Consider the following 27,688-nt stretch of genomic DNA (forward strand, 5'->3'; position numbering starts at 1 on the left):
AATGAGCTCGGTTCCCCAACGTATATCGTCGTCGCGAGACCGGAAGCAGTAAGGATAAAAGTGTAGAGGAAAAACTTTCTTGTTTTCGCTTTTGTTATAGATTGAAACTGTTATTCAGCGATTAAATGCCGTTAATAACCCTTACTTTGCAAATACAAAGTTTACTTTTTGAAGGTGAAAAAATTGTTTGACTATATCATTACTTAGTCTGTCTACACAGACTTTACATTTTTTTTGTTTTTCCCCGGCCAACCCCACCCCGTTGCGTTTTAGCGCGTGTATTCCACGCGCCGGTTTCTGATATCATCGCTAAGCTTGCGATCACGAAGAACTCAAGACAAAATAGTGGGTCTGTGGACAGACTAATCATAATTCATAGCAGGACGACGACAACCGGAGAAAAAAGAAGGTAGTGGTCCAATAGAGATAATCAGATGAATGTATTATGTTTCAACGCCAGTAATGTGGTGGAACAAGAAAAGCATCTTTGAAGAGTGCACTATCAAACTTACGGAAATTTCGGTAAGAATTCAAATGCTCCCCAATTCTATTTTCCTTGGTTAGTCCCACTGGTCTATGGCCGGTTGGTGTGGCATGATGGAAAGCACCACTTGTCTCGTCATGTTACAGAAGTAGGAGCGAAGCCGACCGAGGAGGCTACATGCTCTCTGAGCAAGACTCAAAAAAGTCTGCATACGAGCATGGCCCCTCAGGCCGGCGCTTATCTCCGTTTTCTGTAGCATGAAACGAATAGGAGTATTTCTACTCCCCCCTGGATGGGATGTTAGTTCATCGCAGGGTTACCCCAAGCATAAAATTTGCCGGTACCCATTTATACACCCGTGTGGAGAGAGGCACTGTCAGAGTGAAGTATATTGCCCAAGAACACAATGTTCCCGCGGCCAGGGCTTGAACCCGGACTGCTCGATCCGAAGAAAAGCACTCTAACCATGAAGACACCGCGCCTTCACCTGTGAGCAAGACTAGGTTTACATTTTCGCAGACAGTGTATTGTAGGATGACAACCTTCTGCTGTAACTGGGTCTTCATTACTTTCAATACTTCACTCCGTTCATTTTCCAACAAGCCTAGGATAACAACGACAACCACACACAATAACATCTTATGTTTACCAAAACAATTATGATAAATTACAGAAAAAAAATCCAATATAAATGACATGTTCGAGTGCGTCAACTATTAGCACAAAAATACTGCTGCACAAAAAGCTGCATTTTGACAATTAACGATCTCAAAAAGTTCTTAAGACGTTAAGTCCATTTTCGCCATTCAATGCTGAAAGTAAAATACCGATGTCGATATTTTTTTTCCAAAACGATGATGCACGTTAATACCCTTGATAAATTGAGTACTGCTTAGAGAACTAATTTACCGATGGGTTTATCTTTCCATAAAACGTTTTCTTAAGAAACTAGAGCTTTGGTGCGCGCGTCTGCCGAGAATGGAGTAACACTAATTTTTCAGTGAAGTTTTAAAAAAGTACAGTAGTTCTACTCGGTCCACCAAACTGTTGAAATGGTACCATCGTAGTATTTCTTCCACGGTTACAAGTTCCCTATGGGTGGGGAGGGGGAGGTGCAACACACAGGGAACAACATAGAACTGCGGTAGACAGAGTACTTAATTTATTAATCAGCAGTATCTAGACTGAATCACTACCAGAAGCGTACGGGCACGTATGATTCGGATAGAAGGGTCACGTGACAGCAGCTGGATAAGTCCTCCACTCCAGGGTAGGGCAGAGGATTGATATCCCCCCGCCCTTACGACGATAAAACCTGATCTCCTACGGAACTGACACGGTGTCTGTCGGCGGAACTGATAGAGTCAGAGTGCGATGGAAGCTTGCCCTGTTTAACACACCACCGGGAGCCGAACTATTTGACGATGGGGGACGCAGCTCTGTCGGTCGGCCAAACCAAACATTCGTTCGCTCAAGGTCTGGGCAGCACGACATCGGGGAATGTGTTCTCTGCTTCTCTCACTGCATCCTCAGGGAAAAAGACTGCCACACACAGTTCTAACGCCTTAACCCATCCCTGGCCAGGCATGTTGTTATTCTTCCCTACAGAAGGATGAGAACAATAACACATAAGTGAACGTGATCTTACGAGTTGAAAAAACACTTCTCGACTATCAAAGCTGTCAATAAATTCCTGAGAATCTGCGACGAATTCTGATCCAATGTTAGTTCTGCAGGACCTAACGATAGTATGGGAATATCGTTGAATCATTTTAGCATCACTATAAAAGCGTCCTCTTATGGCAAATGCAAGTAACTTACAAAATACTTCTTTAAGTTCCACTGTGTGTGATGTAGGAGTGTCATCTTCCATCACTTCTGCACTTCCTTGAAGCACTACAAACAGAGTACCGCCTGAAACCAAAGGCAAAATATCGGTAAAGTACTGACCAGAGAAAGGCAATGTCTATAAAATCTTTACTTACGTCAAAGACAGCCAACCTTTTTTGATGAAACGTTGGTATAAAGAGTGAACAACGTAACAAACGAAAATTCTGCTGCAGTTCAGAATGCTCGCAGTTGGACTATCAAAAGCTGAGTAACGTTGCGAGATCAGTTGAAACTGTTTTTGTGTAGTTGACATAGCTTCACTTGTCCCAAAATATTGGATCAACAACTTTGTACCTCTAAACTGGTAACCATTTTCATTGACATGAAGTGTAAACCCGTATTTTCTCTATCAGCAATCCTTGTTAAACTGTAGAAGTTTTGTTTAAAAAAATGTGTTGTTCCAATGTTGTTGTTTATAGCGGTCAATGCGCTTAGCTACACCTAGCTAGTTCACAGGCATCCCACTTAAACTGAAAGAAACAAACATATTAACTGGCATAATAGGCTTAAGAATCCCAACTGGCAAGAGGCAGACCAATTGACTATTTACAAGCAGGACCGAGGAGTTGAACTAGGGTCTACCGAGAATTAACTCCAGCTGTCAAATCCGGTGCCGTAATCACTCGGCCACGCTGCCTTTTGTAACCTGCAGCAAATATGAACACGTGATCCAAGGTCCACATCATTGCCGTCGTAATTACGCAAAGTCCCTATTTCAAAACAAGTGAACCTCTCAAAGGATACGAAAATACCGACTACAAAAGTGAACTTGCCTTCTTGGTACTGTCTGGTTGATAACAGCTCATTATCAGTTTGTACTTCCTTGATAACCATGGACAAAGCGAGAATGTACAGGAATCCTGGTGGGCAATCTTTGAATTCTTCTGTCTGTAAAAAAAAAAAAAAAAAATGCATTTTGAAAACAAGATTATCACGCCGTATTTCACAAAAAAATTAATATCACACATGATTAACAATGCTAGTGCTGAAATAAGCGAACTCAAGCATCGAGCGGATTTGTCGTTGTGGCCTGACAAGAGAAGAAGAAACCGGTGTACAAAGAGTGAAGGATGAACTATGACAGATAAAGGATGAAGGTCACAGGATGAAGGATGAAGGATGAACCATGACCAAGGAGGTGAAGAATGAAGGATTATGATCATGGTTGAAGGATATGGGATAAAGGATGAAGAATGAAGGGAGCGGTGGAACAAGGAAGATGAAGCATGAAGCATTAAGGATGGGGGACGAAGGGTGAAGAACAAAGGAGGCAAGATGAAGGACGAAACAAAACTATCATTGACCAGAGAGCGAGGTCTTTACGGGAAAACCTTAAACGAGACCTTGCCGTAACAACCGAGCGATTGCGAGGTCAATACTGTAAGGCCAAAGTTTGAGATTTTCTCGTAAAGACCAAACGTTCGAGGTTAATAAGCTGTTACTAGGGACCGTTCATTTTTTATAAGGTAGGGGGGGCTGGTGGGATTTGGGGGGGAGCCATGCGAAAAAAAATGGCTTTCAAGGGGGGGCCATCCCAAAAAAATAAGGGAAAAAGGGGGGGTCACGTGAAATATTTTAGTAAAACTTTAAAGTGGCATAATGTTTGAATATCAAAAAAATTGCTATAGAATAAACATAGAAGGCAGGATACCAATTTATTACAAACTTTCCTTCTGCTTTAAAAAAACGTTTGGCGACAAAAAGCATTTGTAGCTACTGAAAAGAAGTATTTAACACTGTTATTTTCGAATGCAACTTTCACTGGCACTCATCTTCATCTCCGCTGTCGTCGAGTTCTTCGTCGCCGCTTGTGCTGCTATGGGAGTCTCTTTCACCAATGCTGCAAGAAGCAGCAATGCTTTCCGTCAGAGTGTACTCTTCAGGGTACATGAAGGTGTAAACATAATCTCTGACTTCCCGCTCAAGGTTGGTGGTGATTCTGCTTCTTGCAGCATTGGTGAAATAATTCCCTTCCAAGAGCTGTGCGATGTATGGCCCATCTCTTCTAAATATCGACGTGGCAACATCCTCAACTTTACGACACTCTTCCGGGACGGCCGTTCTAGGAGGGTACACAAGGCATTGTGGAAGATCATTTCCTAGCGGGTTTCCAACACAGATTCCATAAACTCGTTGGACGTTGTTTTCAGTCCACTTCCTCTTTCTTTCATTTGACTTTCTACAGTTTTCTTTTTTCCTTCTCCTTTTGTTGATGTGCTGTTTGAGTATGCCTTTGAATATGCTGTTATAATTGCTCCTCTTATTTTCTAGTGCTTCCATGTCCTGCGTGACCTTCGTCAACTTAGCTTCTGTACATTTGATCTGTTTTACATTAAAACTGTGGGCAAATTCTTCGCCCTGCTTTAAAGCAAGCCCATTGGACTGAAAGAGTGTGGAATCGTGTTCCTTTACATCTTTCAATATGACATTCAACTTTTCCAACATTGCTCTGTGCTCTTTGATGGAGAAGTTCAGTTTTCTTCCATAACTGGGCTTCAACTGGTACCCTTGCATGGAAAACTCACTCGCCCTTTCTGAACAGCCATCCGCACCTAGAAAAATTGCTTCTTTTGCTTGTAAGATGTCAAACTGCCTGGATCGTTCAGCTGTAAACCTTTTCTTAAACGACTCGTCGCTTTCGCCATTATTGCGCATTTTGGAATGAGCCTCTTTCATGATGCTCATGTAGTAATGCGCTCTTTCCCCGATTGGAATAACAATATAAAGAAGAAAGAGCATGGAAGTGGCAGGCTGGTTTTATCTGACCCAGAGAGCGTTGCTCTATTTGCAGATAAGTTTATTGTCAAATCGAAGTTTGTGGTGGATTATCTTCAGCATCTTGAAGTGCTGGGATTTAAAAGGAAAAAGAGAGCAGAAGAAAAGGCAAAGTTAAGTAGGGAGTAGGATTATCCTTGGACTGAGTTGTGCGAAGATCTAACCAAGCTTAAAAAGCTACGTGTTCCAGAACTAAACAAGTACTCAAACCACCACGGGCTGAAGCAGCATTTGAAAAGCAGCAAGAGTGAGAAAGTAAAGGCAATTGTAAGACATTCATGCTTGCAGCAGAAGAGTCCTCTCAGAGCTGGCCAACCAACACTAAGAAATGCCAAGACATTGACACAAAATGACAACAGGGCAAGTGCTGACAGCAGTGAAACGGATGAAAGTGACAATGATGAATATGACAGTGATGCCATTGACTCTGGGGGAGAAGATGACTCAAGTGACGTCATTCTTGCATTCATCAATTCAGTGGAGGAAGATGCCAATGAGAGGTCAAATGCCACACGCTCAGGGCGAGCCATAACTAGGAGATCCGAAATTGACTTCTCTTTCTTTTGATTTGTTTTTTAAACAACAGCTCTCTGTCGTATAGAGATTGTAAATATTGTCTTCATAGTGAGCACAATAACGTGAAGTAGGGGGATAATAGAGAAATATTAAAAAAGTTGAAATCTAAATATTGTTTGTTCAATTTTTTTTTTGGGGGGGGGGTCATCCCAAAAAATGACCGCTATAAGGGGGGGCCATGTGAAAAAATTGGTAAGCTGAGGGGGGGTCATGCGATTTTTAAATGGTGCTTCCCAAATCCCACCAGCCCCCCCTCCCTCATAAAAAATGAACGGTCCCCTATATGGCTTTTTGCTTTGGTTTTGCAGGGCCGTAATCGGCCTGAGGGCTTTACGGGAGAATAATGCCCTAGAATAAGCCAATCACTGCGCGCGTTAAATCGTCTACAACACAAGCCATAAAATTAATATATGATTGTAAGGTTGCGACTGCTTATTACGATCGCCCTTCAAGACACGCTCTCGTTTTAGGGTACTGCAGAACAAAATACAAGGATAACATCTCTACCTATTGACCTCAAGTACCCTCTGAGTTCAGTGGACTTTAAACATTAGGCTATAACTGCCCTTGCCGAGCTGGACAAACAAATTTGTTATCTTCTTTGACTGTAAGTATTTGGCGCTATAATTGGCTATAATTTGACGCTATATAAACATTTTTATTATTTTGTTATTAGAGTAGCTTGTGTCCATGACTGATTCAGAACTGTATGAATAGAGTTCTCTTTACATTCCTCGCGTTCTGTTACTCACCTGCTTTAATGTCATCCTCAAAATCTAAAAAGAGAGAGAGAGAGAAAGCAAAGAATATCATGTAAATAAATGCACTTAAAATCCCCATTTCTTGAACCTCCAAGGGAAACGAAAATTAGTTCAAGAAATCAAGCGTCCGAGAAATCGGGAGTAAAATAATAGTGAAGTAAATCCAAGGGAAACAAGCTTTGATTGAGTTATTAGGAGGTTTGAGAAACCATGAGTTTGTGTAATAGGGGTTCCATTCCTGTAATCCACGGTACCAACAACCCTGTTGAATAATCAACAGCTATGCCTGGTTTCACCAAGTCAAGTGTATTGAACCATGTGCAAGCACATGAGTCCAGAAAAACACTGAAAAATCAAATGCAAATGCAATGATCAAAGATTTTAAGCACCCTGAACCTCAATGAACAGGGGTTTCATTAAGGGCCAATGGCACCAGGCAAATTGGCCAGCTGTGAGGATGATTTTGCCTGGCTTGTTTAGCCATCTAGTGGAAAGTTTTTCTTACAAAGAAATTCAGTTCAATAGCTTTGCAAGCCTGTGAAAACCAGCTGCATGCCTGGTGAAAGAGTTAATCAGGAAACCCCTGCCTAGATCGTCTGTACTTATGGGGATGTAGATGAAATAAGGATTTTCCTGACAAACATGGTTTTAAATCCTAAGGAAAATGAATGTGAAGTGTTGTGGTGTTCCACAAGATAGAAAGCAAGATCAAACCTCCAGATCCAAGGCTCCTCCATACTTTAAGTAAAGTTCATCAACTCTCTGATTAACCTGCTGTTTCCACTTAACACTTAGCTCGCAGAGTAGAGTGGCCTCAGCTGGGAACTGTAAAATGAAATCATGGTAAGTTGTGTCATGGTTAAAGAGTAGTCACTGGACTTGGTGGGGTGAGATCCGGGGAGTTTATGTTGTGCAAACAATCAGACTAGAAGGACTACACCCTGAATACTAAATGACAGTAGAAAAATTATCTAAGCCAGGAAAGCATTGCAAACAATGATAGAAAGATGTACACACATTACAGGTGGCTTTCAACAAATTCAAACCCGCAGCTTCCTGCAACTAGTCAGGCGGGATATCCACTACACCACTGGGGCAACCACGTTGGATATGTGACAACTTACAGATGTGAGAAGATCGAGTGTGGCCAACCCTAGGGGCATTTTTATTTCAAGAAATCTGTTTCTTTCATGGCTAAATCACTGAATCAGGGTTATACAAAATCTAGCAAATAAGTTGCAAGAGTCAAAATTGTGGTTAGTTGCTACTGTTAACTCTTCCAAAATATTACTAGTTTCCAAACCTGACTGACAGCATCATGGAAGTTTTCCTCTTTAAGCATAATAACCTGGCATGGGCCAACTGCCCTGTGGATTATGAAAGTATATGTAGACTGTGGACTGGAAATGTTTATGTGAGAAGCGAAGCTTTGAGGGCCAATATGCTAGTTTTCAAGACATCAGATTTTCAAGGGGCAACTATCAGACCGATTGTTCCAAGACATAAACACTGTATCTTTATTGTTCACCACTAAATTTTCTTCTATGTGCCAGTTCAAAAATCATAAATTATTTTCAACTTTTGTAGATGAAAGGTATGAAAGCCAAAAGTAAAATTTGAAAAAGAAAACAGACAAAAACCCACTAAATGCAGATCAATCGATCTTTAATTTATTTTCCTATGAGGCCACTTGCTTACAGCAAAAATTTTCACAGACATAAACAATCCATCCTCATATTTTCCTCGGATGGGCACTATGGGAAGATAGTGTCTCTCTGCCAAAGTACTGATGAACACTATCGCATAACCTGATGAATTTAATCCAATAAGAATCACACAAAATTTAGTGGTGAACTATAGTGGTTGGTACATGTAGTTGGTGAGCGGTGAGGCCCAGTAGGAAGTTATCAAAGTCAGTATAAACTGGTAATGTGCAATCTATTGTTTTAGCACAACCCAGTGAGTTTTCTAGATCAAACACATGTCATTTATATATAGAATTCTCTTCCATACAATGTAGTTGCCCTACCTAACAGTGGATCTTCTCTCAGTTCCAGCGAAAAAACCTGCCCATCAAAATATATTAATGTTAAAATTGACATAAAAGTACTTAAGACTTATAATAAAAAAAAAAAAAATGACTTGCCCAGTTACATCATAATTTTCACATCTTATTGTCACTGGTACCTTCTTCACCAAATGAGAAACCTCTGCCTCCAGCATCAAATGTAGCAAGCTCCTGATTGCCTGTTGAAAACTTCACCCTGCATACAAGAACAGTTACCGGTAGCTCCAATTAACTTGATCACTGATCAGTTCTAAGTGCTAAAGAACATGGAATGGATTTGCATTTAAACTTCATGGTGCTTCAAATAGAGGTTTCTTTCACTAGGGGCTGTTCATTGAGCCCTGCTAAGGGCATAATGTTGAGGATATACATGTACAGGATTTGAAATACCCAAGTCAAGCAGCTGTAGTTTGAAACTACACATTGTTTAACACTATCTGAGAATGCTATGTTTACCCATAAATGCCTTGGGCAACACGACCCCAGACACCTCAAATTAGTTAAACCAGTCAAGTCTGCATGCGAGCCAAGTGGCCCATCAGGCCGGAGCTTATCCCGGTTTCTAAAGTTAAACCAGTACATGGCTACTATTACATATGCAGAGATCTTATAACTTATGTGAAAATTATTATTATAAATATTTAGAGTTAATATTTAATTTTGTATACTTACTGTCCACGAACTAGAACAAACATTTCTTCTCCTTTCCACCCTTCCTTGAAAATTAAGCTGTCAGCAGGATACAGTACAATAATTGCTGCAGCAAAGTAAAGGAAATGGAATTTTATCTCAGTTAAGTCACTAAATTCCTCCAGTGAAACATAATAAATAGAATATTGTATACTTAGTTGCAACCTTTCACGCAATGGATTGCAAATTATTTCAAAAATTTCGAGAAAACTATCTTCACTTTTTAAAAATTAACCAACTTTTTCCATCCACTGTCCTGAGAGCACATTAAATTTAAGAAGATGATACATTTAATGTTTTCAGAATTTCAAAATATCTGACCTGGTTTAATAGTGTTGACTACAGAGACCAGAGACTCTTTTCTCCAACCATGTACAACTGGGGACTAAAAATATTACATTATTACTCAATCATAATGGATAATGTCAAACAACAACATGATCCATGTCAGGGGGGGGGGGGGGGGAGACTTGACCCATAATTGGGTATAAGGGTTTTGCTAGAGGTTTGACTCTGACTCTGTTTCAGACAAGAGCCGGCCTGTTCAAGACAAATAACTGGGTGTCATTTAAGTATATTTGGCAATCCCAAATAATTTTATTATTTGAAAATTACCCAGTGTTGACTTATGACCTGCTAAATATTGGCAGATATGTCACGGCGACTTGTTTAAACCAAACATTTTAACAAGTGCAACCATGCAACCAAAGCATCCTAAGGACAGGCTCAGACCATTTTATGGACAGACTTACATAACATCATACATGAGTAACACCCTGATCAGTACAATAAACTAACCTTTTGTAAGACATCTATAGCAATCTCCTTTGACAGCTGCTGGTTGTCAAACAACTTACTGGTATCAAGGTATCTCCTAAAATATTTGATATTGAAAAAGATCTTGATTATTGTCATAACATCTGCTGGAGTACAAAACTAATTTATCCCCATCTTTGCCACTGCTGCTAGTTTATACATTACACTAGCAACCATGCATCTACTGTAGAAAGATAATAACTGAGTGATAAAACCAGTTGCAGAAAAAAGAAAATGATCAACCAGGAGGAGAAACTGTCTTAAATTTCAAAGGCTTGCACAGGCATGTCTGAGTATCAATAGAAAATTATATTGTTATGAAAATTATAAAACTTAATTTGAACTTCTGAACACCAACAATCATGTACCACTTAGACAGGGGTAATAATAATATTTATAAAATAATTTTAACAAGAATGAAATTATTAACAAAGCTGTAAATTGCTGCTGAAAAATTTAATAGTATCATAACTGACCTCTGTTGAAACCATTGCAGAAGAGTTATCTCACTGGGAAATGCAAGTAGCTGACATGCATCAATGGTCTTCAGAAGTAATATCACACACCTGAAATTAAATGTACTTTTCAGTAAGTATGCATGCTGTGATTGGTTGTTAAATGGGCCAATCTCACTATAACTTTGGTTTTGTTGTCAAAATGTCTTGTGATTTATTGCCCATTTTTCTGGATTTTTCAAACAAACATGTAAATTGTTCTGTTTTCTAAAAAACATTGGTATTAAAACAAGACTATGATTTTGAATTGACCTTAACAGTCAAGTGACATACAATGTGGATATAATTATAGAATTTTACTTTCTTCACTTTTTCAAGCTTTTTGTTGCTTTATTTGAGGTTCACAGTGTTTCAGCAAGAAGAGCGCAACACATGAGTGCACATGTTCATGCTGTTTCCTTATAATTATCATGCTGAAATACCTTGAGCTTTACCAAGCAACTGTAAACCACCAGGATCATGTGCAGTAAAGGCATCTTCAGTCGAGTGTTGATTGAAACCCTCCATCAACTCGTTATCAACCAAGTATCAATTGAAATGTTGATTGAGTGTCGATCAAGGGTATTGATCAACACTTGACCATGGATGCCTTTAGTACGCATGATCCAACCACCATTATCCATTTACCTTTCCACATGCCCCATACACTTAAACGCTTTTGTGAGAAAACCCTTCTCAAAACAACCATATACCTTAGTTAAGATTGATACCTGTTAGTTGACCACACATCAGCAGTGCAGTTCATGTTAAACAGCACAGAAACCTCTCCAAAGCAATCACCTTCTTGTATTTCCCTCAAGACAAACTTCTGGTTCTCGCTGTAAACAGTTACATTCCCCGACACAAGCACATGAATCCCTAATGGCTCATGGCCTTTACTAAGTAAACGTTCTGGGGCATCCTCTGTCTCTTTCAGCTCTACACGACGTATGACTTCATCACGAACTCTTCTGTCCAGGGTGATAGGTAGCGTGTTTAAACATTCCGTGAGCTTGACAACAGCTTCTGGTGGAAGCACGGGATTTATAGATGATGCTAACTGTGGACGTACTATCTGACTTTCTCTTCTTCTAGCACTTTGTTTATTACCCATATCCAATCAAATTCATGAGTGTTTTTAATCCTGTTGCAAATAGGAAATTTACCAACAAAATAACTGAAATCAAAACTGAATAAGAACTTTTAAAAGCTTTTTAACAAGATGTTTTACTTTTTCAAAACAGTAATGATAAGACCATGCAAGTTGCTCACCGCACTAAGACTACTAACAAGTCCACGTCTGCAAAGAAATCACGTTAATGACCCGTCTGCGTTTAAATACATTTGCAGGCAAACAGATGGATTAAAAGCTAACCTTAGCAGTCTTCGTGAGCCTAACCCGCGGCTGATCAGCCATGTTGATTTTCTTTGCTCGCGAAGCATTCTGGTTGATCGTACCCAGTTGTCGCGCAGCGATTATTTTCCCGCTCTTTTCCACGAAAATCACTCAGAAGTTTAGCAGCTAGCAGCTGTCGTAAGCTGCTAATTGTTTCATTATTGTAACGTACAGCTGTTATTGTTTTAAGGCCTGGAGATTATTTCTGTTGTTTGTTCTATTGTTTCCTTAAAGGGTCTATCAAGCCATTCATGTGAGACCTTACGAGAGCTGCCACATGGCCCAAATCACTTGCTACGAGTGAATTCGAGATAGGCACAAGGAACGATGCTGTTAGTGAACCATATGACTTTTTGAGGGGTCTGGGTAATTTGGTATGGGCATAAACGTTTTTTTTTTTAACCCTCTCATGCATTAGGATTTTTTTTCCTTGGGACGCGTCAGTATTCAATGGGTCTGCAATCAGATGATATGTCAGTTAGAGTTTTTCTCCGTGTAACATGCTTTTTTAGGCTCTCCAACCTAGGAGGACGTGCATTATTTTTTTTTTCTCTGTTGATACAAGTATTCCTGCAGAATTTTTGTTTCAAAAGTGAAATGGTCCATGGCTTAGGGTGAATTTCTCCGGGCTTTGACCCTTCACTCCGTCACCTCACCACCTTTATATTCTGGCATACAAATGACGCTACTTTTTAGTGCGCAAAACAGTAAAACAGTACGCAGATGTTATCTGCATCACGCAGCAATCTCAGTTACCACAGTCTCTGGTCCTTTTGGCTAGCAAGACCCCTGGGAAAAATCAGAAGGTAAGCCAGTTCTCGAGTCCACCCAACATTCGAAAAGTAAACACAAGAGACCCTCCTCCCCCTCCCCTCCCCCCCAAATTATGGAGAACCATAAATACATAAATTGAACAAAATTGTAAAAATTATGGCAGAAAAAAAGGCAAACACTCTGGACAGTTACCTCATTAGCTTTAATTACAAGCATTTTTTCCTAGCTAAAATAGTGATAAAAATACGTCATTCTCTAACCCTAACAGCAGCCGCCAAGCTCGCTCCCCTCCCCCTCGCCGCACCTACCGCACCCCCCTTCTTAAGCTGAGTATTAATTGTAACCAAACAACCTTGTAGGATTAACCGAACAAATAATATTTAAAACTTGAGTAGATAACTAGTTTAAAATCCAAAGTAACCAGTACTTTCCACGGACGATACAATATTTGTCAACATTATTTAAGGGGGTCTATTTCACACAATTTAGGAAATTTTAGCGCTTCCTAACTGGTCATTATCACAATATATAACATCGTAAAACTGTAAATGAACTCAAAAGAAACATAGACCAAGCCCTTGAGACGCTCCCAAGGTTTGCCCGTCTGATTTTTCCTGCGATAAATCCTGTGCACTAATGGCAATCATGTCACGCAATGCAAACGCGTCCATCGACTTGAGAGAACTACAAAATAGCGCCAGCAAACCCACTTGTACTGCGGAGATGAACGAAATAATAAAATTCAGCAATTCTTATCAGATATAGTCTAGAGAAAGGATTAAATGTTCTTGCATTCAGCGGTAATGCTATCAAAACGACCATACGTTTCAGGACTACTGTCCCTAAATCCGAAAACCTAAGCGCGGAATTAATGTTACCTAATTTTTATTTTTCCCTTGCATTTGAATTAACGCTACATTTGAATTCTTCTGGACTTTTAAATTGCGTCAACGCCGAAATGACACTCAATTTCGAAGGGATGGATTCATTACAGTTTCTCTAAACAATTTCTAACCGACTTATTCACGCTTCGACATGTATTTACAGTTATTCTTCGTAGATAACTTTCAGTCCACCAGGGAGGTTACTTGAATCCAGCCATTCCCAGCTATAGTATTTTGACGGAAACAGCTTGTCATGAGTGGTGGGAAAGTAGGCATTTTTGTAATCCTCGCCTTTATTCTGCCATTGGAGCCAAATCTTGTCCAGGAAAGCATGATGAAAGACCATTTCTGGAGCATTAGAGGATGTCATCGGATCATACATCGTTCCACCGATCCAGTCGTGCAATTGAGCGTGGTACGTATCGCGCACTATTCCTTCAAACTTGAAAAATCTATCAAACGGCAGTGCCAAAGTCTTCTTCAAATGTTTCGTATCGCCATCGAGTTTATCATAGAAAAACTCCCTCCTCAGGCATCCACCTCCCGTTTGTTTCACCAAACGCCATTTCTCCTCGCTAAACGGCCCTTCCTCAACACAGTCATCATCTGATGGGTTTCCATTGCCGCCTAACCCGTGGTCGCCAGAGCTCCAAATCGCGTTGCTATCAGATGCATTCCACCAGTAGTGAGCAACTCGGCTCCAGTCCCAATAAGGCAAAGTCACACGACAGTCGATTCTGCGCAGGAGATTCTCGAACTCAACCAAGAACCATCGGTGCCACGGGAAAAATATGCGAGGTGAGTGATGAAGGAGGTCGTCAGGTGTATTAACATGCAAAGTGACCAATCTTTCATACTCTTTCTTGAAAGCAGGATTCATTGAAGCCGTCTTGTACGCGTTGATATAACGTCGTCTGTGGTTGATTTCCATGTTAGTAAACTCTTTTCGCACGCGGTAGCAATTAATAAGCTGGCCATCCCGACATTCACAGCGTTCTTCGCACTCGTTCAGGACGTGGCTTCCCTCCTCGCAGCTTTTTTCACTTATTTCTCTTTCTTTTTGTTGTCCTCTGAAAGCTTCTATGTTCCAACTGAGTAAAAGGAACATAAAACACCAATTCTGTTTCCTCAGCATCTGCAATGAAAAGAAGATTTCTCTCTTCAGTTTGACAAAACAGATAAACGTAAAAATAATAATATGTATTATCTCTAAAAATAGCTTGAAAAGGATTACCATAACAAAAAGGCGCACATGGATAAGTGGGATTAATTCTCTTAACATCCTCTCTTGTTTCATAATTATAATTAATTCGTTGTCGACGATCATTTAGTCGTCTAATATTTTCTAGTTATTTTAAAAACAAGGCGTTTGCGTCCGGTATGTCGACATGGTGCTATTGGAGCTTGCTCGTCAGCGAACTCCAGGTGTCCTTTGCCATTCGGACTAACACAACCCCGCGGATAAGAAAACTTGAAGAATTGACGCTAGATATTTTAAGCTCGTAGTTCGTAAACCCATCATAAAACTTTGTCAGCTTACGTCTAGATCGACTTTAGGGTTGTTATTACTTACAAGAGGTGATTTTTTGTCTGATGTGGTTGCAAGGATCCGGAGTTTCCTGTGTGAAGTGTCATTTATTAGAGATAAAGTAGTTTTATTTGGCTGGGAGTTAAGACAAATTAATTCGCCATTTTTATCAAGATGTAAGGAACTGTTACTCGGCTAAACGTAACATCTAAAGTATAAACAATTATGAGCAGAGAAAAGATATTCCCACGAAGAAATAATCTAATTTGATCCGGCAAGAGCAGCAGGATCGTGTGTTTAGAATATAACATGAACTTTGAATTTTTGATTGCTACATCTTACAAGGAGTATCGCGGAAGCATGTCAATATATTTAATGCATGGTACATACCTTTGAAGAATGACCAAAGGAAACTTTAACTCGCAAGCGCTCTCTCCTGGAAGAGACAAGAATAGTTTTCAGCTATAAATTAAATTAGTGGTTTAAAACCTATTCCTTTTGTAAACTAACATTCAATTTGCTTTGGTCCTGTCAACATATTTTGCACTTAAAAACAGATAACCTAGTAACAGGCATGAATGAATACGTAAATTAGATGTTCCTTAACATGAAACAACAAACAAAAAGTAAATGCCGCGATTGTCAATAATTATAATCATCACTAAAACGAAAGTTATCAAAACGTCAGAATTCGCAATTATTACTTGAATCCCTGACCCTTACTAAAGCTTTTAAAGCCTTAGAAGTCACTTTACTACTCTCTAAGAGTATGAACAAAGCTCAGCCTCAGCAACTGTTGCCTCGTAGAAATCGAGAGCGAATAATGTAATTGTTAAGATTGAAAACTTTACCCCGCATTTTCGCGACTGACCGTAAAATTTTCAAAGAAAAATTAATAAAAATTTCCGGCCTTTCATCTCGCTTTAGATTGTTTTACATATAATTGAATCAAATGGGTTAACGTGATATGGCTTGCACCCTTTTCTGACCCTAGCGTCTCCTCAGTTTACGTACCCCCAAGTCGACCCCATTAATTTCAAACTTGTAGCATCAACCTTAAAAATTCAGCCTGCTGAACTCTTCAGCCGAAACCTTGCACATACGCAATTTATGCCTGATATTGTCTCTGTTTTTGTTGGGATATCCCATTTGAAGTCTACTTGAGACCTCTACTAAAGCTTTCGTTATGATTAAGGTCTCTGCGGAGAACAGTTTGAGATCAGTGGCATTCCCTTTGACTTGGTAACTGTTTGTAAAGAGAGAACTGAAACAATGGAAAAGTGACTTTAACAATAGACTTGCTGACGCAAGTAGCCGGCTTCTAAACAGCCCTTGCTTAGTTGTGTACACAGTTGCTTCGGAAAGTTAACCCAGTTTATATTTCATTTTCGAACAGCAGTAAACAATTATTGGACAATTTAGCTCGATTACGATGAGCCGAAGGGCTTTGAAATTTCCCTGCCTCAGGACTAAGAGGTCTTTTCTTATTTGAGGAATTTGTTCTAAAAGCAACTGCTCCAAAATCTGGCTTAACCTTTCCCCAGGGATATACGGCGAGGTCTAGGTTAGATATTTTCCCGTAAAGACCTCCCTCTCAGTTAATAAATAGTTTATATCATGGGTGACAAACTATGCTCACAATCGTCCATGGTTTTTTCTTGTTCGATGTTTTGTAATTTCACGTGTAAAATTATAAACTAACGCTGAAATTTCGCGCCAAAATTAATTAAGGACTATCTAAATATGGCACCCATGTTACTTTAGCAGCGTTCAAGGTTTGGATCCGCCACTGAAGACAATAAATCTTTAGTAAGCTGTGTCCCACAAGACTTCTGTCCTCACCGAAACAAAGCAAGAATGCAAACCATCATAAAAAAAAGGAAGTCAGAAAGAAAGTGTTATATGAATTATTTCATATTAACTTCACATCAAAAAGGAAGTCACTGAAGCATGATTCAGAGTCTTAGAGGCGTAACGTGGCCAAAATCAACCCTGCCCGATTAGCTTAGTTAAAACTGAGAAAAATCCATAGCTAGACAGTCAGTTCGTAGCATACTTTGTCGCTTTCTTGCCATTAGAGTCGTGATCTGAAGATAAATTTGCGATCATTTGGTTTTCTCGTTTGATAATTGCAATTGAATAGGAAAACCCTGAGGCGCGATTGCGATGCTAATATAGTCAAACCTCCGGTTGCGACCACCTCTAGTAAGCGACCACCTCTCCCCAGCGACCATTTTTCCAAAATATATTTGGAACCTCTTGTAAGTGCCCGCCTCTCGTAAGCGACCGCGACCTCTTTTAGAGCTAAAAGATTTGAATTTTCTGTTGTTTTTAACCTCCCGCAAGCAAGATAGATAATAGAGCGAGAATTGGATAATAAGGTTTTGTAACATTATTATATTCCTGAGTAGTAGAAGAAATGGAAATTTCTGAATGGGAAGTACCTTATTTTTGTCGAAATTTCCCTCTCATATGAATGAAACATTCGAGCGTGGGGTAAGTCTCTGCAGTTACCATCTGCTAATGAGGCAAAATTTTGACCCAACATGGCCTAAGCTCTCGTAAGCAATCACCTCCCGTAAGCGACCACCTAAGTTTGACATTTACAGTGGCCGCTTACGCTTACGGGAGGTTCGACTGTAATGTTTAACAGAATGATTACTTCAGGAGAGTGGTCGAGGGCCAAATAAATTTTGAAATGTCTGTAAATTAATCACCGACATAGATGATTACATGCAGAAGTCTTTAAAAAGATAGTTTTCATTTCTAATTTCAAATCGAGACCTGGACAGCCAATAGGTATCGCTGGACATGCCTTGTTAACAAGCTAAATAGTTCATTTAAACCAGTTTGACGCCTTGGTTCGTTGGACTAACGCATGCATTATTAAAACCGCCAGATGTGCATGTACATTACTTATAAAATCCCACAGAAAACAGGGCTTAACAGACGATTCCCAGTTAAGTTTATACTCTCACTGGTGATGGAGATTACAATGTGGAGATTCAAGAAATGCGAGAGATGTTCCATACATATACCTACACACTCTTACCACAGTATAGCCGTTGTGAATGCTGTTATACAAAAATCAACTGGCGTTTCTATACATTGGAAAGTTATGCTCAGTTCAGATTTGAGCCTGGAGAACCTTAAAGAACTCACTCTCAGATTATAAAGCTCTGCAAAATTAAAGAATGATTAAAGAAGATTAACGTCTCTTTGTGCACCTAAAACAAATGTATAGCTCACCTTTCTCTAAGAAGTCTGAGAAGTACTCGTCGTCCCCTTCACTTATCACAGCACTCAGTCTGATGAACAAAGGATATGTTTGGCACGTTTTCGGTAGAAACTCCGTTTCCGACTCCACTTCCTTCCAACCAAACAGAAGCTTGACTTAATAAGGACTTGCCGCGTTGCTAAGCAAGTTGATGACAAAGTATCATTAACAGAATAAGAACAAAGGTGCTTAATACAAGTGAATATATGAAAGATCATATATTTGAACAGCGAAGAAACATATGAAGACATGATTGATCATTGCAGTTATGCACACAACTTAAGCAGTTGTGAAAATTCAGATCTGAACGTTCAGGCCTGAATTTTTTTTTTTCAGGTTTTAATTTCACAACTGCTTAAGTTGTGTGCATAGTTGCGATGATAAATCATGTCTTCATAGCAAAAGTGTTTGTTTCTCAAGAGGCTCGTGGGCTGAGTCGGCGGCCAAGTGAAACCCGCAGCTATTTTTAACCACCGTAACGTTACGAAAGACCAACGCTCAATACGTCAGCTTCATATGTTCGCTCCGGCGGCTAATTTTCAAGCTGGAAAATAGCTAAAGGTACTATTTTATAGGGCCAGAATGAGATACTGGAATGTCATTTATCTGTTAAATTTTCTCCGTAGTCATTTCAGCTCTCAGTAAATTTTATAATTTGAGTATTATCAATTAAAAGCACCTCACTTCTCGTCTTTCTCAGCTAACAGATAAAATTTGAACCCAGGCCCTCTCGACTAAAACTAGTGTCTAGCTTCTCGGATGCATATTAGTATTGATTCGTAAGAACGACATGAACGATGCATTCTGCAGTTATTAAGCTCTGGTTACAAAACTTTATTTTCAAACGTTTGAGTAAAAGGTCGCCGTTCGTCACACATTAATTGTCGGTTTGAAAAGAAATTTGATCACTTTTTGGCAACTTTTTGACAGGCCGTTCTGCAAATCAATTTGCAACAATGTAAATGAAGGAAGGAAGGAAGGAAGGAAGAAATGAATGAATGAGTGGATGAGTGGATAAGTGGATGAGTGGATGAGTGAACGAACGAACGAATGAACGAGTGCACGAATGGACGAATGAACGTATGGACGAATGAACGAATGAACGAATGAACGAATGAACGAATGAACGAATGAACGAATGAACGAATGAACGAATGGACGAATGGACGAATGGACGAATGGACGAATGAACGAATGAACGAATGAACGAATGAACGAATGAACGAATGAACGAATGAACGAATGAACGAATGAACGAATGAACGAATGAACGAATGAACGAATGAACGAATGAACGAATGAACGAATGAACGAATGAACGAATGAACGAATGAACGAATGAACGAATGAACGAATGAACGAATGAACGAATGAACGAATGAGCGAATGAACGAATGAACGAATGAACAAATGAATGAGACCGAGTTGTAGCTTGGATAACTAATGTCGGTCATGAGGCCAGTCCCAAGTTGTCTAGATCTTTTGCCTCTGTTTCGAAACAAGTACTCACGCAAAAATAAGAAATGACCATCAGGGTGGAAAACCTTGTTTTCACAGAGATACCAAAGGCAACTCAGAACCGAAGGTGGATCGGAGCTCGACAACTCCACTTCTGTAATTCTTGTATTCAAATTTGCCATTTAAAACGGCAGTTTCAATACCATTAATCTAAGGTTCCACAAAGAGAACGCAACACGCGACATTTCTCAAAGGTATAAAACAATTTCATTATCATGTGATAAGCTTGCGAACATCGAGTTTTGTTTTCTCTCATTCCTCAAGCTATGCCTATTTTAGGGGACCGTCTTTAGGAAATGCCACCATTAGCAGTCTATTATTCTATAAAATAATCTACGGCACATGCAGTTTCTTTAGATGTGACTAACAAATTACAAATTATAAGGTATTATTTTATATTCCTCTCACTAACCGAGTTCGAGGTCCGTACTGTAAGGTATAGACCCTCTTTTTTTCTCCTTCGATTTATGACCCAAGCGCCTACAGAAGAATACTGCCCGCTATATTGACCAACCACAGCGCGCGTAGTATAGCCTGCGAGCAGGCTCACCTTTGAGTCACGCACGCGAGCGGACTGCAAGACAACTTATGCTACACTCTTTCCAGAACGCTTTAAATATGCGGATTTTTTTCAGGCTTAGGAGTGCCTCTTAGACACTTTGAGAAAATAAAGTGAGCCCAAGAAATTAACAAGACCCACAGTAAACGTAACAAAATTACACTAAATAGATCTCACGTCTGGTCATTTTCTTCACGAGGCTGGTTTTTCCATGAAATTTGAGAGCGCCTATGCGTTTCTTAACCAACAACAAATGAAGCAGTTGTTGATATTTTAGGCATTCAAGCGATCTCTCTTAGATAGCTTTACCCGCACTTTCCCGAGACGACTGGTTGCATATTTTCCCTCACTTGTAGCCGTTACAGAGCGTTACATTGCCCATGGCAAAGAACAAGGAGGCAGCATGGCCAAGTGGTTAGGGAGCCGGACTTGAGATCCGGAGGTCGCAGGTTCAAGTCCCGCTCTGACCACTTAACTTAGCTGGAGTTGTTTCTCGGTCGACCCTACTTCAACACCTCGACTACCACGCTTGTAAATAGCCAACTGGTCTGCCTCCTGCCATTTGGGATTTTTAATCATGTTATGTTCATTTGCATTATTTGTTTCCTCATTTGGTTTCATTGACCCTGAAAAGCCCCATTGGGAAAGTGGACAATTAAGAAATTTATTTATTTATTTATTTATTTATTTATTTATTTATTTTTAACAAAACTCTCGTGTCATTTGGTTTTCCAGGTTCTCCTTTTATCTAATCATCAAATACGTCCGGCACAAGAACTTAATAAATAAGCGTTAACAAAATCTACACAAACCCCGCAGATGGAAGAAGCCAAGGGAATAATCTATTCTTCTCTAAATAAAGAAAGGATTTGTCAAAACCACCAGCATTCTTCCTAAGTTTAAAATTAAACTGAGTGTTCTTTCAGCGCTAATACTATTAAAAAGACCATACGTTTCGGGACTACTGTCGCTTGACCAGAAAAACTTAGCGCGGAAGCTAGCTGTCGAGGTTGACTGATTTTCCTGCCACACTTGAATTCTTTGGACGTGCACGCTTCAGTGTTGCCACTTTTGGATAATATTACGATACAATGTTTGTCAACATTATTTAAGGGGGTCTATTTCACACAATTTAGGAAATTTTAGCGCTTCCTAACTGGTCATTATCACAATATATAACATCGTAAAGCTGTAAATGTACTCAAAAGAAACACAGACCAAGCCCTTGAGACGCTCCCAAGGTTTACCCGTCTCCCAGTTTTCCTGCGATAAATCCTGTGCACTAATGGCTATCATGCCATGCAATGCAAACGCGTCCATCGACTTGAGAGAACTACAAAATAGCGCCAGCAAACCCACGTGTACTACGGAGATGAACGAAGTAAAAAAATTCAGCAATTCTTATCAGATATAGTGTAGAGAAAGGATTAAATGTTCTTGCATTCAGCGCTAATGCCCTAAATTCGGCGCTAATGTCCCTTAAATCCGAAAACCTTAGCGCGGAATTAATGTTACCTAATTTTATTTTTCCCTTGCATTTGAATTAACGCTACATTTGAATTCTTCTGGACTTTTCAATTGCGTCAACGCCGAAATGACACTCAATTTCGAAGGGATGGATTCATTACAGTTTCTCTACACAATTTCTAACCGACTTATTCACTCTTCGACATGTATTTACAGTTAATCAATCTTCGTAGGTAACTTTCACTCCACCAGGGAGGTTATTTGAATCCAGCTATTCCCAGCTGTAGTATTTTGACGGAAACAGCTTGTCATGAGTGGTGGGAAAGTAGGCATTTTTGTAATCCTCGCCTTTATTCTGCCATTGGAGCCAAATCTTGTCCAGGAAAGCATGATGAAAGACCATTTCTGGAGCATTAGAGGATGTCATCGGATCAGTCATCGTTCCACCGATCCAGTCGTGCAATTGAGCGTGGTACGTATCGCGCACTATTCCTTCAAACTTGAAAAATCTATCAAACGGCAGTGCCAAAGTCTTCTTCAAATGTTTCGTATCGCCATCGAGTTTATCATAGAAAAACGCCCTCCTCAGGCATCCACCTCCCGTTTGTTTCACCAAACGCCATTTCTCCTCGCTAAACGGCCCTTCCTCAACACAGTCATCATCTGATGGGTTTCCATTGCCGCCTAACCCGTGGTCGCCAGAGCTCCAAATCGCGTTGCTATCAGATGCATTCCACCAGTAGTGAGCAACTCGGCTCCAGTCCCAATAAGGCAAAGTCACACGACAGTCGATTCTGCGCAGGAGATTCTCGAACTCAACCAAGAACCATCGGTGCCACGGGAAAAATATGCGAGGTGAGTGATGAAGGAGGTCGTCAGGTGTATTAACATGCAAAGTGACCAATCTTTCATACTCTTTCTTGAAAGCAGGATTCATTGAAGCCGTCTTGTACGCGTTGATATAACGTCGTCTGTGGTTGATTTCCATGTTAGTAAACTCTTTTCGCACGCGGTAGCAGTCAATAAGCTGGCCATCCGGACATTCACAGCGTTCTTCGCACTCGTTCAGGACGTGGCTTCCCTCCTCGCAGCTTTTTTCACTTATTTCTCTTTCTTTTTGTTGTCCTCTGAAAGCTTCTATGTTCCAACTGAGTAAAAGGAACATAAAACACCAATTCTGTTTCCTCAGCATCTGCAATGAAAAGAAGATTTCTCTCTTCAGTTTGAAAAAACAGATAAACGTAAAAATAATAATATGTATTATCTCTAAAAATAGCTTGAGAAGGATTACCATAACAAAAAGGCGCACATGGATAAGTGGGATTAATTCTCTTAACATCCTCTCTTGTTTCATAATTATAATTAATTCGTTGTCGACGATCATTTAGTCGTAAAATATTTTCTAGTTATTTTAAAAACAAGGCGTTTGCGTCCGGTATGTCGACATGGTGCTATTGAAGCTTGTTCGTCAACGAACTCCAGGTGTCTTTTACCATTCGGACTAACACAACCCCACGGATAAGACAACTTGAAGAATTGACGCTAGATATTTTAAGCTCGTAGTTCGTAAACCCATCATAAAACTTTGTCAGCTTACGTCTAGTTCGACTTTAGGGTTGTTATTACTTACAAGAGGTGATTTTTTGTCTGATGTGGTTGCAAGGATCCGGAGTTTCTTGAGTGAAGTGTCATTAATTCGAGATAAAGTAGTTTTATTTGGCTGGGAGTTAAGACAAATTAATTCGCCATTTTTATCAAGATGTAAGGAACTGTTACTCGGCTAAACGTAACATCTAAAGTATAAACAATTATGAGCAGAGAAAAGATATTCCCTCGAAGAAATAATCTAATTTGATCCGACAAGAGTAACAGGAACGTGTTTTTAGAATATAACATGAACTTTGAATTTTTAATTGCTACATCTTACAAGGAGTATCGCGGAAGCATGTCAATATATTTAATGCATGGTACATACCTTTGAAGAATGACCAAAGGAAACTTTAACTCGCAAGCGCTCTCTCCTGGAAGAGACAAGAATAGTATTCAGCAACAAATTAAATTAGTGGTTTAAAACTCAGTATTCCTTTTGTAAACTAACATTCAATTTGCTTTGGTCCTGTCAACATATTTTGCACTTAAAAACAGATAACCTGGTAACAGGCATGAATGAATACGTAAATTAGATGTTCCTTAACATGAAACAACAAATAAAAAGTAAATGCCGCGATTATCAATAATTATAACCATCACTAAAACGAAAGTTATCAAAACGTCAGAATTCGCAATTATTACTTGAATCCCTGACCCTTACTAAAGCTTCTAAAGCCTTAGAAGTCACTTTACTACTCTCTAAGAGTATGAACAAAGCTCAGCCTCAGCAACTGTTGCCTCGTAGAAATCGAGAACGAATAATGTAATTGTTAAGATTAAAAACTTTACCCCGCATTTTCGCGACTGACCGTAAAATTTTCAAAGAAAAATTGATGAAAATTTCCGGCCTTTCATCTCGCTTTAGATTGTTTTACATATAATTGAATCAAATGGGTTAACGTGATATGGCTTGCACCTTTTTCTGACCTTAGCTTCCCCTCAGTTTACATATCCCCAAGTCGACCCCATTAATTTCAAACTTGTATCATCAAACTTGAAAGTTCAGCCTGCTGAACTCTTCAGCCGAAACCTTGCACATACGCAATTTATGCCTGATATTGTCTCTGTTTTTGTTGAGTCATCCCATTTGAAGTCTACTTGAGACCTCTGCTAAAGCTTTCATTATGATTAAGGTCTCTGCGGAGAACAACAGTTTGAGATCAGTGGCATTCCCTTTGACTTGGTAACTGTTTGTAAAGATAGAACTGAAACAATGGAAACGGGACTTTAACAAATAGACTTGCAGACGCAAGTAGCCGGCTTCCAAACAGCCCTTGCTTAGTTGTGTACACAGTTGCTTCGGAAAGTTAACCCAGTTTATATTTTTCAATGATTTCATTTTCGAACAGCAGTAAACAATTATTGGACAGTTTAGCTCGATTAAGATGAGCCGAAGGGCTTTGAAATTAAAGATCAGGGGTGCTTACCATTTACAAAAACCACCCGTTTGGAAATTTCAGGTATAAACATTAAACAAGTGAATGCCACGTTGCGGGAGAGGGAATAGCTATAAAGTATATCCACATCAGTTAGAGAGACTTAAAAGAGCAGAAAAATAGCATCACCTCAAATCACAGCCCACATTTTCTGAAGCTTCTCAAACGGAATGGCGCGAACCATTTGATTTTCCAACTGGAATTGCCGGTTTTCCCATGTAAATGGTAAGTACCCCAGTTTTAATAACATTAATTTCCCTGCCTCAGAACTAAGAGGTCTTTTCTTATTTGAGGAATTTGTTCTAAAAGCAGCTGCTCAAAAATCTGGCTTAACCTTTCCCCAGGGATATACGGCTAGGTCTAGGTTAGAGATTTTCCCGTAAAGACCTCCCTCTCAGTTAATAAGTAGCTTATATCATGGGTGACAAATTATGCTCACAATCGTCCATGGTTTTTTCTTGTTCATTGTTTTGTAATTTCACGTGTAAAATTATAAACTAACACTGAAATTTCGCGCCAAAATTAATTAAGGACTATTTAAGGTCATTCCTCACATTTGCATCGCGCATCCTTACTGCGCATAATTTATGGCGTCATTAGCGCGCGCTCGTGCACGCGCATATTGAAAACATGACGGATTTGCCTTGATGTTGAGCTCTGTCAGTTGAAAAATGGCTCTAGCTCACCAACGAACACGGGCACCCCAATTTTTTTCCAGTCATTGTAATCAACTAATCATAAGCTTTGCGTGAGAAAAGACTGATCTAATTTCTATTGCTGAAAATTGAATAAATAAGAAAAATAGCAGATACACTGTGGCCTTTTCTATTTTGCAGTGGGTAACCACGTCAAGAAATTTGGTTTAAATTTTTAATCAAGGATTTAGCTTTCTGTCTGAATCAAACTTAAAATGTTTAGTTGTGTCCGACACAATGTATTGACTGTAGTTTAATGCGTATTCTTACGAGTCTGGGCTCACAAAGATTTTACAATTACTGGGAATGCGTTTTTGTAATAAGCATTAAATAATGCCAAAATGGGGCATTTTCAATGCCTCACTTCTCCTTGATGAGCATGGGCACCCCCTTTTTTTATTTCAAAATTGAAGTTGTCAATCTATTGTCACTTTTATTTCAGAGGAATTACCTTCAATATGGCACCCATGTTACTTTAGCAACAAAATCACTAGACCATTCATTTCAGAAGTTGTAGTCTTTGGCCCGAGGTTTTTGGTTACTGTTGGAAGAGCTCCGGCTCTGAGATGGCGAAAACCCTTCGCACGCGGCTCATAATTTACTTCTCTTGATCTTAAAAACAGAAACTTAACAAAAACGGACATGCAGGGATACAAGAATCCACAGATATTGTGATATAACTATCGTGATTCGGTTAGAAATTCTGGTACCCGACTTCAACTTTTACGACAGTGATTTCTGTTTACAAAAGCTTTTTCATGGATAAATGGAAAATTTCACTTTCCAGTCGGTCAAGAATCATCGTCAGCCGCGAAGGAATAATTGGCTGTGTTTTTCTGTGTCTTTTTTAGAAATTTTAAAGTTACAGGTCACGCCTTCCATAGCTTAGCCCTGTGTTTCGCTGTAGAGACCAGTGGCGGGTCTAGGAGGGGCCCGGGGGGGGGGGGGGGGCGCTGGCTCCCTTATTTTGGGTAAGAAAAGAAAAAATCACGGAAGGAAGAAAAGTCGGCAGGGCAAGCAAAACAAAATCGGGCTGTCTCTCTCCCTCCCCCTTAGTTCAAGGTTTGGATCCGCCACTGAAGAGAATAAATCTTTAGTAAGGTGTGTCCCACAAGACTTCTGCCCTCACCGACACAAAGCAAGAACGCAAATCATCATAACAAAAAGGAAGTCACTGAAGCATGATTCAAAGTCTTAGAAGCGTAACGTGGCCAAAATCAACCCTGCCTGATTAGCTTGGTTAAAACTGAGAAAAATCCATAGCCAGACAGTCAGTTCGTAGCATACTTTGCCGCTTTCTTGCCATTAGAGTCGTGATCTGAAGATAACTTTGCGATCATTTGGTTTTCTCGTTTGATAATTGCAATTGAATAGGAAAACCCTGAGGCGCGATTGCGATGCTAATGTAGTCGAACCTCCGGTTGCGACCACCTCTAGTAAGCAACCACCTCTCCCCAGCGACCATTTTTCCAAAATACCAAAAGTTTCCAAGTCAAATCACTATATTTGGAACCTCTTGTAAGCGCCCGCCTCTTGTAAGCGACCGCGACCACTTTTAGAGCTAAAAGATTCAAATTTTCTTTTGTTTTTAACCTCCCGCAAGCGACCTGTTGACAGATAATAGAGCGAAAATTGGATAATAAGGTTTTGTGACATTATCATATTCCTGAGTAGTACAAGAAATGAAAATTTCTCAATGGGAAGTACCTTATTTTTGTCGAAATTGCCTTCTCATATGAATGAAAAATTCGAGCGTGGGGTAAGTCTCTACAGTTACCATCTGCTAATGAGGCAAAATTTTGACCCAACATGGCCTAAGCTCTCGTAAGCAATCACCTCCCGTAAGCGACCAACTAAGTTTGACATTTACAGTGGTCGCTTACGGGAGGTTCGACTGTAATGTATAACAGAATGATTACTTCAGGAGTGTGGTCGAGGGCCAAATAAATT

The 27,688-nt window shown here is 39.8% G+C and overlaps 4 protein-coding genes across 5 annotated transcripts in view; all 4 read right to left on the reverse strand.

The window, feature by feature from the left end:
• Positions 1-571: 571 nt before the first annotated feature.
• Positions 572-12,055, reverse strand: LOC145480783 (uncharacterized). 2 transcript variants are annotated; one of them, XM_081459107.1, is made up of 14 exons: positions 11,930-12,055; positions 11,286-11,698; positions 10,537-10,626; positions 10,043-10,118; positions 9,566-9,629; positions 9,227-9,311; positions 8,674-8,750; positions 8,516-8,552; positions 7,790-7,853; positions 7,201-7,311; positions 6,478-6,501; positions 3,148-3,262; positions 2,306-2,398; positions 572-2,086 (listed from the first exon to the last, which is right to left on the reverse strand). In XM_081459107.1, the coding sequence occupies exons 2-14, from the start codon at positions 11,666-11,668 to the stop codon at positions 1,956-1,958; spliced, it is 1,350 nt and encodes a 449-aa protein (XP_081315233.1). In that variant the 5' UTR covers positions 11,669-11,698; positions 11,930-12,055; the 3' UTR covers positions 572-1,955. The 2 variants fall into 2 exon arrangements, with proteins under 2 accessions (XP_081315233.1, XP_081315234.1); XM_081459108.1 differs by having other exon boundaries at positions 11,827-12,055.
• LOC145480787 (uncharacterized) overlaps positions 3,866-27,688 on the reverse strand; it is a 107,503-nt gene continuing 83,680 nt past the window's right edge. Inside the window, exon 2 of the mRNA XM_081459114.1 lies at positions 3,866-6,012. Coding sequence (XP_081315240.1) covers positions 4,133-5,113 — 981 coding nt within the window. The 5' untranslated portion in view covers positions 5,114-6,012 and the 3' untranslated portion in view covers positions 3,866-4,132. The remainder of the gene's footprint in view (positions 6,013-27,688) is intronic.
• On the reverse strand, positions 12,826-15,585 carry LOC145482966 (tyrosinase-like). The gene is made up of 2 exons (XM_081461594.1): positions 15,527-15,585; positions 12,826-14,743 (listed from the first exon to the last, which is right to left on the reverse strand). The coding sequence occupies exon 2, from the start codon at positions 14,741-14,743 to the stop codon at positions 13,772-13,774; it is 972 nt and encodes a 323-aa protein (XP_081317720.1). The 5' UTR covers positions 15,527-15,585; the 3' UTR covers positions 12,826-13,771.
• LOC145482967 (tyrosinase-like) lies at positions 21,643-22,960 on the reverse strand. The gene has a single exon (XM_081461595.1). It carries the CDS (start codon positions 22,943-22,945, stop codon positions 22,229-22,231), a length of 717 nt encoding a protein of 238 aa, XP_081317721.1. The 5' UTR covers positions 22,946-22,960; the 3' UTR covers positions 21,643-22,228.

Source organism: Orbicella franksi, chromosome 3 (assembly GCF_964199315.1).
Source record: "Orbicella franksi chromosome 3, jaOrbFran1.1, whole genome shotgun sequence".
NCBI lineage: Eukaryota > Metazoa > Cnidaria > Anthozoa > Scleractinia > Merulinidae > Orbicella > Orbicella franksi.